Genomic DNA, 13,071 nt, shown 5'->3' with positions numbered 1-13,071 from the left:
GCCTGAAGAAATTTGGGCTAAGGAAAGAAATCCTCAGGGACTTCTACAGAGGCACCATTGAAAGCCTGCTGACTGGCGGCTTCACCACCTGGTACGGGAACTGTACCACCATGGACCGCAGGGCGCTACGGAGAGTGAGACGCGCGGCCCAGCACGTAACAGGATGTGAGTTGCCAGATCTGCATGAACTGTATAAACAGCGGTGCCTCAGGAGGTCCCTGAGGATCATCAAAGACACAAACCATCCCCACAACAGCCTGTTCTCCCTGCTACCCTCAGTGAGAAGATACAGGGTTCCGAAAGCACGCACAAATCGCTTGAGGAACGGTTTCTTCCCGCAGGCCACGAGACTCCTTAACATACACAAATAGTGTAGTAGCCGTACTGTACCGTACTGTAGCTGCTACCATTACGTATGTCTAATGTTTAATTGTATGTTTAATAAGGAATATGCTATTTGCACCTGTATGTCAAATACGCCGAATTTAAAACGCCAAGTTTAATTGTATGTTTAATAAGGAATGTGCTATTTGCACCTGTATGTCAAATACGCCGAATTTAAAATGTTGAATCACGTCTAAAGTATGCACACGACATGTGCACCTATGTGCAGTGAATATGCCACTGTCTCTGACTTGTCTTATCACTATACTGCCTTATTGCTTGTTGTGTCTCTTGTTGTTTTTGCACTCATATGCCCTGTTATACTTGTACTATGTTGTAAACGGAGTCCACAGCACAAGAATTTCACACGTGATACTTGTACCATGGAGTGACAATAAAAATCTTGAATCTTGAATCTTGAACATTCTTTCCTCTCTCTGCCATACTTGAAATAACAAAGTTACTAATATATGAAGATCTGCACCTGAGCCCTGTACTACGAAACTAGTTTAACAGATCCGCGATAAGTCCCTTTGATCTGGTTTGACTGAACAGGATCAAAGCTATCTAGTTAACTGATACTACGACGCTGGTTTTTTACTAGGTAAGTGGACCTGGGATCTGCCTGTGCACGCGCACGTTTTTCGCTCGTGCACAGGCGCGCGTCCACGCGAAAGAGGTGCGCTAGCCAATCACATTATGAACAGCTGAGTTGATCAACGCCCACACCCATTTCCACACCCATTTCCTCGTTCCATGAAAGCGCAGTGCATGATCAGAGTTTTAGCGGATATTTAATGTAGGCTATCCGCGATTTAATGTCAGAATGAAAATCCGCATTGGATAGTCTGCTGAAGGGCTGTCTAAAGCAGCAGCTTGTATTCACATCAGTCATTTGATTTACTTCGATCAGCGATTTCTGTCTGATACAGCTGCATACATTGATACAGCAGCAACAAATGTAAATGTGTAATCTCAGTCTATACATTTCCACAATCTGTAAGCCTATTTAGACCATAGATTTAGAAACGCATGCTCAATGAATAATGATCTCTATCACTCATGTGTGTGGTTGCAGTGATCGAATAATTCATATATAAAATAGCCTAGTATAAAGCCTAATAGCCTACTATAAAAGAGAAAACTGCTGAACTGAATTGAGACGATGCGGGCATAGTTATCATTGATAAAAACTAGCCTATTTTTGCTCATATATTGGCATACAGCCTACAGGACACAGTTCCAGCTGAAAGATGCAAGAATAGCCTGCATATTTAGTATTGGGGCTATCCATATTTATCCCATATCTATATTATATGTATAGGCTTTTCTGGCATGTAGGAGAATATCACCCTCACTCCATTTGAGGGTCCATTCATGATATGCGCCGCGGTGATTAATAGTGATCATATTTCTCCACGCATCGTTGAGCTGTTAAGACATAAAGTGGTAAGTAGGCTTAATTTAATTATGTAGCCTACAGAGCCACAAATGTTTTTCTTGTTATATTCTCAGTTGACTGCAATCTATTTTTCATATGGCGATCTTATATGAACGGTGAGTGACTCCAGAGAGCCGATTATATGGGTCTGTCATGGATTTTGATCTTATCCTCTGAAGCTAACCTGGTCGCGACCAGGTTAGCTTTGCAGCGTCAGTTGCCATGGTGATTGAAAGTTAACTTGCTTTGTAGTACGGCTAAACCAGGTTTAAACTCAAACTTACTCGATAAGGCATTAAACTAGCTTCGTAGTACAGGCTACTGGAATACCTCTCTCAAAAAAGACCTCATGTTCGCTGCCTCATTTGTACTTGTATTATTGTTTTTGTTTCTATTTGTGTATACCTGTCTGTCTTTGTCTATTTTGAAAATGGACAAAATAAAGATGTTGATTGAACTGAGCGGCTTGCAGACCACAATGGGCACCTGTCCTGCATTGCTACCAGGATGCTGGACATCTTTGCAGCTGCGGGCCATTATCAATATGCCAAAAGCGCACGGCTGTACTGTCAACTTATGAAGGAACTCCAAACTTTGCCTTCTTACAAAGAGACCATAGAAAGTTTCACTGCCCATGGAAACCATGTTGTCCATGTTTCGAGCAGACATTAATGAAGGCAGCCAAATCAGAAGGTGGACTGAGCAGAGGGAGGATGAGAAACAGTGATTCTGGCCACAAGTGCTGGGTGCTCACCCTCAGTCACTTCTCCAATGTCAACCAGCGCATGGAGGAAGATGTCAAGGAACATGCTCAAAACACAGATGAAGCGAGATGTTGAAGCAGTTGAACTTGCCCTCCAATGGTTCGAGGTGAACAACCCATTCGACCACGATCGAGACAAGGAGATGCTTGTATCTTTCTCTACAGGATTCACAAGCACAGGAGATGACCCAGTCAATGCTGAGAGAGCAGCTGAAGTACGGAGAGAGATGCAGATAAAGCTGGATGGACAGTCAGCGACATCGACCATGGAGGTGAAGTCAAAGGTACAAGCCCTGTCATCACTCAGACAGCTCTTTCACACCGGCCTTGAAAGCCGAAAAATGCACGGAAAATAGGATTAGCGCCTCCGATGTGAAAGTCGTGAACGCGCTTTGGTGGACAATTGTTTTACGCCTTTTGTCCCGCGACGGTAGGTAGTAACAGCGCCGGGTTACCTGGCAACCCGCCTCCACTTGAAAGGTCGTCAAAGCGAGCCGGAAAAGGTGCGAATGGTCTGCTCATTCATAAAAAAAATTACAGGGGAAATCACCTCATGTATCAAGAAAGTGCACGAGTGAAAGTAAAAAAAGTAGCCTATACAATCATGACTGCAGGGACGCCAGGAGGAATGCTCCGTGCGGTTAGGCTTTATGCTCAAACGATATTGACATTAGTAGGTAGGCTACAATTAACGGATATAATAATAAGCTTCAGAGGGCTATAGCTGTCTGTGGCGAGTTGGTCTGAGGTTATTCCCTCTCGAAATCAGCTCTGTGCATTCCCTTACAAAAACTACTAACGTGCATTTATAGCCTATACTATTCCCCCGACGAACGTTATGCAGACTGCATCTGTTTGATATGCGGGCGGTCGTGTATCGTTCCAATTTTAGTAGGACACCATATCGATCTGCCCGCCCACCATGCGAGTGCACTATCCTCCCTGCTCAGCGGACTAGGAGGGAAGTCTTGTTGAATGAATTCGTTCATCATACAGTAGCCTAGGCTACACTAACCTATGAAAATATACATTTGGGCTAGGAGGAGCAGGAAATCCCTCCGCTCGCCTTTCAATCCGGGAGGAGGGGATTTCACCTGAAAGTACACCACAGCACGGTAATGTGGCCGTGCTGCTTGGCTCTGTGTGAAAGCAATTTCTGTGGCGAGGCGGCTGGCTTTACGGGACTCCTAAACGGCAATTTTTGCGTGATCTGTGTGTGAAAGAGCCTAGAAAGATTCCCAAGATCAACGAGAAGAAGATTCACCTTGACTCACTCAAGTTGTTCAACCGACTGATCATTTTTGCCCAACGGGATATGACAGTTGAGGCAAGCTTGGAGTATGAGCTGACTCCCGTCCCATTGTCCCTTTTCAGCAACAAAGATCAGAAAATGAACAAGGCGAACAAGGCAGGCTTTTCCAAGACTAGCCTGAAGGAGTTGACTGATCCGCTTGAACTCACTAACCAACCCTGCTCCACTTTGGTGGTTGATGGCGGATGGCTTCTCTACATGGTGAAGTGGGAACAAGGTCAGACTTGGCAGGAGATTGCCAACAGTTACCTAAGCTACGTGCAGTGTCTTGGCCGTAACTCTCAAAAGATCATTGTGGTCTTTGATGGCTATAACAGATCGCTAAAAGATCATGACCACATCCGACGTACCAAGAAGTCATGCTGTGATCTCCAGATTCGACCGGATATGATGCACTGGACACCAAGAGCAAAGTTCTTGGACAACACTCATAACAAGAGTGAGCTCATTCACCTCCTCTCTTCAACATTCTGAAAACTTCACATCACCGTGGAGCAGAGTGACAATGATGCTGACACTTCGATTGATTCGAGGCATTGGCTGCTGCTACAGATGGCTCTGTTGAGGTCAGTAACATTTGTGTAGGTATTTTACTTTCATTACTATGACTACTTTAAAAGAAGAGTTTTGACTATTTTTATATATTTTCACATAGTTGAACATGCATTGCATATCTTCTTCTATTTTCAGTTGCGGGCAGAAGACACAGACGTGCTGGTAATGCTGGTGCACCATAGCTCAAGCAACAACCACCCACTCTTCTTAACCACATCGAAGGGCTCTTATGATGTCAGGAGGATCCGAGAAGCTCTCTCAGAAAGACAGAGACGCTACCTGCTCTTTTGTCACGCCTTCACTGGGTGTGATACGGTTTCTGCTATTGCTGGCCATGGGAAAACAACTCTGTTTGGCAGGTAATAATAATAATAATAATGATATTATATCATAATGAAATATTTGTATATTGAAATATCTGAAACAAACCTTGAAGTGCATTCTTTTGCAGGTTTTGTGCAGGGGACATTGATGAACATATGGACATCTTCCTTGACATACACGCTACCAAGGATGCAGTGATTCAGGCTGGTACTGCAATCTTCCAGTACATTCACCATGGACCAGGTACTACTCTGGGTGCAATTCGATACAACATGTTCTCACGGAAGGCAGCGGCTGGGCTGATCAAACCAGAGACTCTACCTCCAACAGAGGGTGCAGCTGCACAGCATTCTCTCCGTGCCTACCTACAGACCAGGGACTGGATCCTTCTACAGAGCATGTCTCTGGACCCCAGTGACTATGGATGCACATTAGGTGTTCATGGTTATGAGCCAGTTCCAACACTAGACCCCATAGCTCCTGAGGAGCTACTCCAGTTCACAAGCTGCAATTGTAATGGAGATTGCAGCAAACGGCGATGCAGCTGCAAGAAGAATGGTGTCAAGTGCATCTCAGCATGTGGAGTTTGTAAAGGCATTACATGCAAGAATGGTATTCATGATGTTGTTGAAGAAGACTCAGACATTGACTCCTGAAGCATTTGACATGGTGGATCAGTATTTGCTCTGAGTATTATGCAACTAATTGAAATAAATGTATATGTAAATGCAAAAGTGGCCGTGGCAGTTTCTCCACTAAGGAGTAGTTCTAGTGAAAAATAAATGCTAGCAATCAGAATCATGAAAACCCCCTAGTTTGACCCCTTACAAGTTACTTAAGGCCAAATTAAACATTTTCGATTTTTTAAATACAGGTTATCGGTACCCCGACTTTGATCAGGTTTTTTCGGGGTTTCCCCTGGGAGTTGAATTTCAACCTTTTAATACATGGTATTACACACATTTATGAACACACTGGTAAAGAAATTTCTTGGTAACGATTTAGTTGGCAGATTTTCATATGTTTCCCTTACTATAAGATTTGAATATTGCAGAGGTTCAACCTAGAGACAGCCAGACACAGACACAAACACACACCCTCCTCTCTCTCACCTGTTTGTAGGTCCTCTCTGCAACGCTGAGCAGGAAGAAGAACAGCCATATGAGGCAAACGCGCACCAGGAAGCTCAGCGTTACCATGGTGACGATCATGGCATCCAAGCCACACCCACCACCCAGCGCCACAGACAGCACCTCATTGGCTGAGAGCGTGGTCAACTGATCCAAGTCGTGGTACTGAAATAACCTAGAGAGGGTCACATTTAGCAAACAAAATATTCAGCTTCATGTAGAAACCACTGCAAGCATACTGTTGCAATTACAAACATCTCAATACAGGTCCGTGTATTTCACTACTGTTGACAAAATGTGCTGTAATGTAATTTATGACTTATCAATTTACTTTTTGAATGGACAAACACACACACACCCTCCTTCAGTCTGTCTCTCTCTCTCGTTTGGATCCGTGCACCAGTGTACCCGCATGCACATGCAAGTGCGATGCAAGTGCAAAGTTGCATTAGCGCTTCTTTTTTCTCCATGCCAAGAGGACTGTCTGATTCTGAATTCCCCAAAAGAAGAACTGGAGTCCGAGTTAAAGTTGACTCTGTCTGATGCAGCTGCGTTGCTGGTCTGTGTTGCATGTCTGTGTTGCATGTCTGCAGTGCGTTGCATGTCTGCAGTGCGTTGCATGTCTGCAGTGCGTTGCATGTCTGTGTTGCATGTCTGCAGTGCGTTGCATGTCTGCAGTGCGTTGCATGTCTGCAGTGCGTTGCATGTCTGTGTTGCATGTCTGCAGTGCGTTGCATGTCTGTGTTGCATGTCTGCAGTGCGTTGCATGTCTGCAGTGCGTTGCATGTCTGTGTTGCATGTCTGCAGTGCGTTGCATGTCTGTGTTGCATGTCTGCAGTGCGTTGCATGTCTGTGTGTCTGTGGGGGAGTGGAAAACTAGCTGCCAGCAGCAGGCCAGGCAGAGAGTAGCAGAGAGGTCCAACTTATATCACTCCCCAGGGTCCTAAAGGCATCCCTGTTACATGGCTGTGTTAATATTTACTTTTTCAATTCAGATCCATATTGAAATGGTCTCTAAGAGAGTGATGTTGCCTGACAATAACAAACAGTTGTCAATTCATGATACTTTCTCATCTCTTAACTTTAATACTTATTATACAATGTTGTTAAGAATAGTAAAAATAAATAAATCAATAAATCAGGGTATATGCAGGAATCCTGAAGTCCTTTTTTAAGACTTTTTCAAGACCGTAATGCCACTTTTGTCACATCGGTGATAGGGGTTTAAATTACAAGTTTCATCACGATACGATATTATATAAATTCTTTGGACAACGATATGGTACTTGCTGATATCACAAAGTCTGCCATGATACAATATCAATTCGATTCAGGGGTCTGCGATTGATATGGGACGATATCATATGCCCATTTAACACAATCGGCACAAGAGCTACAATACCACTCAAATGGCGATTAAGACTTCTTACAACTTTTTAAGGGCCTTAATTTTCCCTAAATTGATTCATTAACTTTGAATACTTTTCAAGACCCCACGGATACCCTGTAAAGAAATAAAGAAATAATGCTACATGATTAAAAAAAAGAAGGCTTGAATCAACGCCGTGATCGGTGATATCGGTATCGGCAGATGATTACAACAACAACAAAATCCTGATCGGAGCACGCCTACTATGTAGCCAAGCTGGAGGGAAAATTAATGACTAATTAACTATCATTAGTTTTCATTTTTTGCTTACAATCATTTTGTGAGTGTAGGTGTCACATTTTCAAGGACCAAAACATAGTGTAGTCAGTCTCATATTTTGTCCCATGCTACAATACCTGTAAGCAAAGGGCGTGAGGCCAAGCGTCACCGCAACCAGGTTCCCAAACACCTGGTAGCCAATACCAGGAGTGTAGAGATTTACCTGGAGAGAGGGACACACACACACACACACACACACACACACACACACACACACACACACACACACACACACACAGAGACACGCACACTGCTGTGCTCAGTGTGTGGCTGGAGTTACTGGCTTTTGGACCGGACCGGACTGGCACTGACATGAGCCCAATATAAGTTTGTTGATCGACCAGTGAGTCTGACAGCAGGCAATATAGAGAGAATTCTCTCAAGCAAAAAGAGCAAAATGTTCTTTGTTTCTCCATCTACTTCTATTATCTCCAGTACATTCTTGTGTTTTAAATATTTGTTGTACTGTATTCAAAATACTACATTTATTCAATATTTACCTAGAGGTATATCCTCTCTAGAGGTATATCCTCTCTAGAGGTATATCCTCTCTAGAGGTATATCCTCTAGCCTGGTAAAACCATCCTGATCATGTGAACTCACATTCTGTTTCATTCTATAGATCAGTCTGGCCTGCATCCCGGCGCCCCCAGCCATTTCCAGAAATTACGAAGTCCACGGGCCAATCAGGGACCTGCTTTGTAGTTGACAACGTAAGCGGCCAACCAGGCAAAACAGTAACAGTGGCTTCCAAAGCAACAAGCGGTAACCTTGATGTTACTACGGTAGAGTAAATACAATAACAACAATTCAACAAGAACAAGAGTATGCACCGGTGGAGTTTCTCGGCGGATAAGACGTTTTCACCATTCTTCCGAGTGGATTTGTCAATGCTGATTGGCTGAAGGAGTTGTCTGTCAGTGCAAGTACTCCCGCCCACTGAAATCACTGAGAGGCTGGAAGTCCAGACCGACACGTAGAGCCAAACAGAATGTGAGGTCACGTTATCAGGATGCTTTTACCCAGGCTATATACTGTATCCTCTTCATACAGCACATACGGTACATGCTTTTACCCAGGCTATATACTGTATCCTCTTCATACAGCACATACATGCTTTTACCCAGGCTATATACTGTATCCTCTTCATACAGCACATACATGTCCCTGTGCTATTTCATCATTTCATGAACAGACATAGTTAGGTGGCTGGATTATTTGGAAGAGAGCCAAATTGGTGAGTAAACAGCCTAAAAGTTGAATTGTTTCTTTTCTTCCATCTGCGTTTGAAAATTGAACAAGGAGATGATACTGCGTATTAGGTTATTGGGTGATAAGTGCCCAGTATTAACGTTCACGTATATTAATAAATCGTTCATGCATTTCAATGAATTAAATGAGCAAACTCATGAACAGCGTGTAGAATAGGCTATATTCGCTTTGATCATCAGCCTGATGCAGCGGTGCCCAGGTGGGAGAGATCAGATGAGAGAAGCCGCTCACACACTCCTCTCTCCACTGTCGTGTTATTGCCCAATGCCAACACACATTTTAAGCAGCGGTTTCTCATCAAGGCAATGTCGAGGAAATATCAGCTAATATTTGTGTCCATAAATGCAGATAGGAGCGTGCATGTTGTCTGTGTTTCAATAACGAATGCGTCCCAAACCACCCGGGAGCTTCTGCTTATGTTTAGAAACAGATGAAGTGGTTTATTGAGTCATGTCTAGCTGCGGGGGATAGCTGGACCTGATTCTACAGTTATAATCCAGAGTTCATGTTAAGAAGGGGCTCATGACTCACTCGGTTCATGATCATGCCACTGATCTCCAGCACAGACATGTCGGCCTTCTTGCACTCGTTGCCCTCCCACACAATGGCGCTCACTCTCTCCAGGCCGGGGTTGGAGCTGTGCAGCCACGGGACGTGACCCTGCGGGGAAACAAATGCACCAGACGCCCACGTTATTACCCAACGTTTGCTGCCATTCCATTTCCCTTTATCTGTGACAGCCAATCTGCTCTGTACTTTGGCACATGTCTAACTTTTCTCCAGTGTTTTCTATAAAGTAGTGTGTACTGTACATACACATGAAAACATAAATGAGGAAACGTTTTATGTGTACCAACCTGATGGAAGGGGTCGTCTCTGTACTCCTTCTTGGCGGGGGGGCAGACGGGCGTGCCTCCCCCCTCCCCCTCTGTGGGTACAGTAAGTCAGCAGGTTACTTCATTCGTTTCTATCTACAGTATAAGAGGGCATGGGCCTAACAACCCCACCCCGCAAAAACCCACTTGCTACAGAAACTGCAAAAACACATTGTAGTGTGGGTGCAGCCCTATGCTCCACTTAGGGGTCTACAGGGAATAATAATAATAAGAAATCTATAAGGGGTGTACCAAATCATTTCTGCCCAGATCTATAAGTCCATGTCTTTTATATGATTTTCCATGTGTGAAACAAGGTGTAAAATACATTATCTTATACAGTGCACACCTTGGGACGGGTCAAATTGATCACTATAGCGGATGATCATTGTAACCGATTTTTTTCTTTTTCTTTATTTCTCATGCAGATTACCATCTACCGTAATTGATATTTGTATATATATTACATGAATACAGTACATATAAAGGAAAGGAATGTTATTGACTTCAAAAATCCATACAGTAAGTTAGGCCTGCAACTGTTTCAAAGACAGTGGTCTCGTGCGTAAACAGAGACGCCGCCATCTCTCCACAGACACACATTTTGGCTCATTTTTGGCAGTTTGTAAGTAAAAATAAAATTACTGTATAAAAAAAAATCCATTGTTCTCAGGTGGGACAAGGCCCAAAATGATCACTTTAAGCGGAGTATTGATCACTATTAGTGAATTACTTAAACAGCATGTGTATAGGAATGATTCGGGACCAAGCTTTTTGATCAATAAGCAGTTGATCACTATAACTGTGATCACTATAAGCGGATTCCACTGTATTCCTGTAAAGCAGGGGTTCTCAAAGTGTTGATGAATATGGGCCAATTTAGGGACCCAACATTGGACTGAGAGCCGCCCAAGAAAAGACTGTACACAAAATAATTCCAAAACAAGTATTTTCTTTAATAGCCTATTCTAGACTAAAGTCATGCCAATTGTGAAACATGTGTTGTGTTTTTTTTGTTTTCCATTTGGCCATTTGTAGATGTTTTGATGGTTTTAACACACACACACACGCACACACACGTACACGCACACGCACACACACACACCATAGAGACACTGCGTAACGCGTCATCATTCAGAAACCACGCCCAAGACGGGGGAAAACACAAACTCATGTCCAATCCTGGCGTTCTCCTATGTCACGTGCATGGTTGCGTGTTGCACCAAAAGATCGTATATACGGAAGATGAACACTCCAACTTACTTCTTGACAGCTAGATCCACATTTTTCTTCTCGCCAATTCTCAATGGCTTCCTTGTTTTGCTCAGGAGTACAAAATAATTTTAACTGGCGATTTTTTACATTTGTTGTCTGCGCAGCCCACCACACAACAGCTTTTAGCTATGTTTAATTCAAGGAAAATGACGCTGGTGTGTGGAAATGAACGGAGCTCTTCCCCCGTGATGGGCGTGGCCTATTACATGCAGTGTCGCTATGCCAGCCAACATAGGCTGTGAAAAAGAACCCTCTGAATATTGTTTTTTGCTTGCCAAAATCTAGCCTAAATTTTGAGCATTATTTAGCCACCTTCCTGACAAGCTAGCATGAAATGGTTGGTACCAACGAATCTTCTAGTTTCAGATGATACCAGAAACGTCACTCTGGCTTTAAAACTGAGTCTGCTACAGCTTCTGAAAGACAGTAAACCTATCGAGAATCTGACCAAATATCAAGTCGCCGAACTCATCGTGGGCCACCGGAAACGTTCACGAGTACTGCAATTGGTCGATGGGCTACACTTTGACAACCCCTGCTGTAAAGTGACCCATTTGTAAAATTCCCTGATATTACCTGACATTTGCCAGAGAGTTTATGCAATTCCTTGACTGTCCTTGTGTGAAATAAACCTCTTCCGTGTTATTCCAGAAAGTTCTGATTTGCTTCGCTTCTAGGAATCTAGAAATACAGCCTACGTTCTTGGTTCTCGAGTCAGTTCTCCACTGGTGAAAGTGCAGCGGAACAAGGCGGTGCGTAGCACCGTTAAAAGATTCAGACTCTGAACGCAGCACCGGGAAGAGACAGCAGCTGCCTGCCAAAACTCACATAGCCTACAAGCCGTCAGGGGCACTAAGATGAGTGCTGCTTTCTCTCTCTCTCTCTCTCTCTCTCTCTCTCGCTCTTTTTCTTTTTTTCTCTCTCTTTTTTTTGCCTTTGAATGTAATTATGTAATAGATTACAATCGGGGGAAGGGGTCTAGAATTAAAAATTGATGCAATTATGTAATGGTTTTTGGTTCTATAGACTCCATCCAGCCTCCATGCGTTTTGGGGGGGAGAGATAGAATTATATTTGCTCCTCCAATCAATTAGATTAGAAGCACTGAGGGTGGAAGCTCTAGGCTGCCAGCTCTACAAGGATTGTTATTTGCCAGTTCTCTTTCAGGGGTCACTTGCCTCCCCCTGGTATGCTGAGGCTAGAGAAGTATAATATCCTGCAGCTCGTCTATAAGGCGGGTTTAGGTAGTTTTGTGTGTTTTTTGGGTTATTTTCAATATGGGAAACAGGGTGTAACGGATGCAGGGTCCCTAGGGGTTATTTCTATCATTGTTTACAGTTCAATACTTTATTTATTTTGTTTATTTTTTTTATCCATTGTGGCTAGGCTATACAGGTCTTTTCAAGCACATTATTTGGCTCTGACGATGCAAGATGGCTAATATACCAAATTCCATAGCAGCTGTTGGGTGTCCATCATTGAGGTTTACATCCTGGAATGTAAAGGGCCTTAACCCTTAATGGTCCAGTTAAGAGGGCTAGAATTTTCGCTCACCTTAAACTTCATAAAACCGACATAGCGTTTTTACAAGAATCACACCTAGTAGTCAAGGACCATGTTAGACTTAAGAAATCTTGGGTGGGGCAGGTTTTTCACTCTGAATTTAGCGCGAAAGCAAGAGAGGCAGCAATTTTAATTAACAAAAAGATTCAGTTCACACCAGCCCATATAATCTTAGACCCACAAGGCCGCTTTGTTATGGTCTCTGGCTCCCTTTTTCACACAAGAGTTTTGCTCGTGAGTGTCTACGCTCCCAACTGGGACGATGAAAGTTTTATTAAGAGGCTTATTTCATTCATGCCTAATTTACAGTCACATTCTTTGATTATGGGAGGTGACTTTAATTGTGCTATTAATCCAACTTTAGACCGTTCCCATCCTAAATCAACATCTATTTCAAAAATGGCCAAGGCTTTAAATGTTTTTAATTCCCAGATGGGCTGTGTTGATCCTTGGCGTGCCCTTTTTCCCC

At 43.4% G+C, this 13,071-nt stretch overlaps 1 protein-coding gene across 1 annotated transcript in view; it reads right to left on the bottom strand.

Moving 5' to 3' along the window:
* Positions 1 to 13,071, bottom strand: part of LOC310797533 (protein PHTF2) — a 103,556-nt gene that overhangs the window by 24,567 nt on the left and 65,918 nt on the right. The window contains exons 9-12 of the mRNA XM_083659915.1: positions 9,747 to 9,817; positions 9,421 to 9,549; positions 7,695 to 7,780; positions 5,892 to 6,084 (exon numbers count right to left, since the gene is read on the bottom strand). Of these exons, the coding sequence (XP_083516041.1) occupies positions 5,892 to 6,084; positions 7,695 to 7,780; positions 9,421 to 9,549; positions 9,747 to 9,817 (479 nt within the window). The remainder of the gene's footprint in view (positions 1 to 5,891; positions 6,085 to 7,694; positions 7,781 to 9,420; positions 9,550 to 9,746; positions 9,818 to 13,071) is intronic.

This window comes from Poromitra crassiceps (assembly GCF_964638095.1).
Source record: "Poromitra crassiceps genome assembly, chromosome: 2".
In the NCBI taxonomy this organism is placed as follows: domain Eukaryota; kingdom Metazoa; phylum Chordata; class Actinopteri; order Beryciformes; family Melamphaidae; genus Poromitra; species Poromitra crassiceps.
This window is presented reverse-complemented; position numbering and strand designations above follow the sequence as displayed.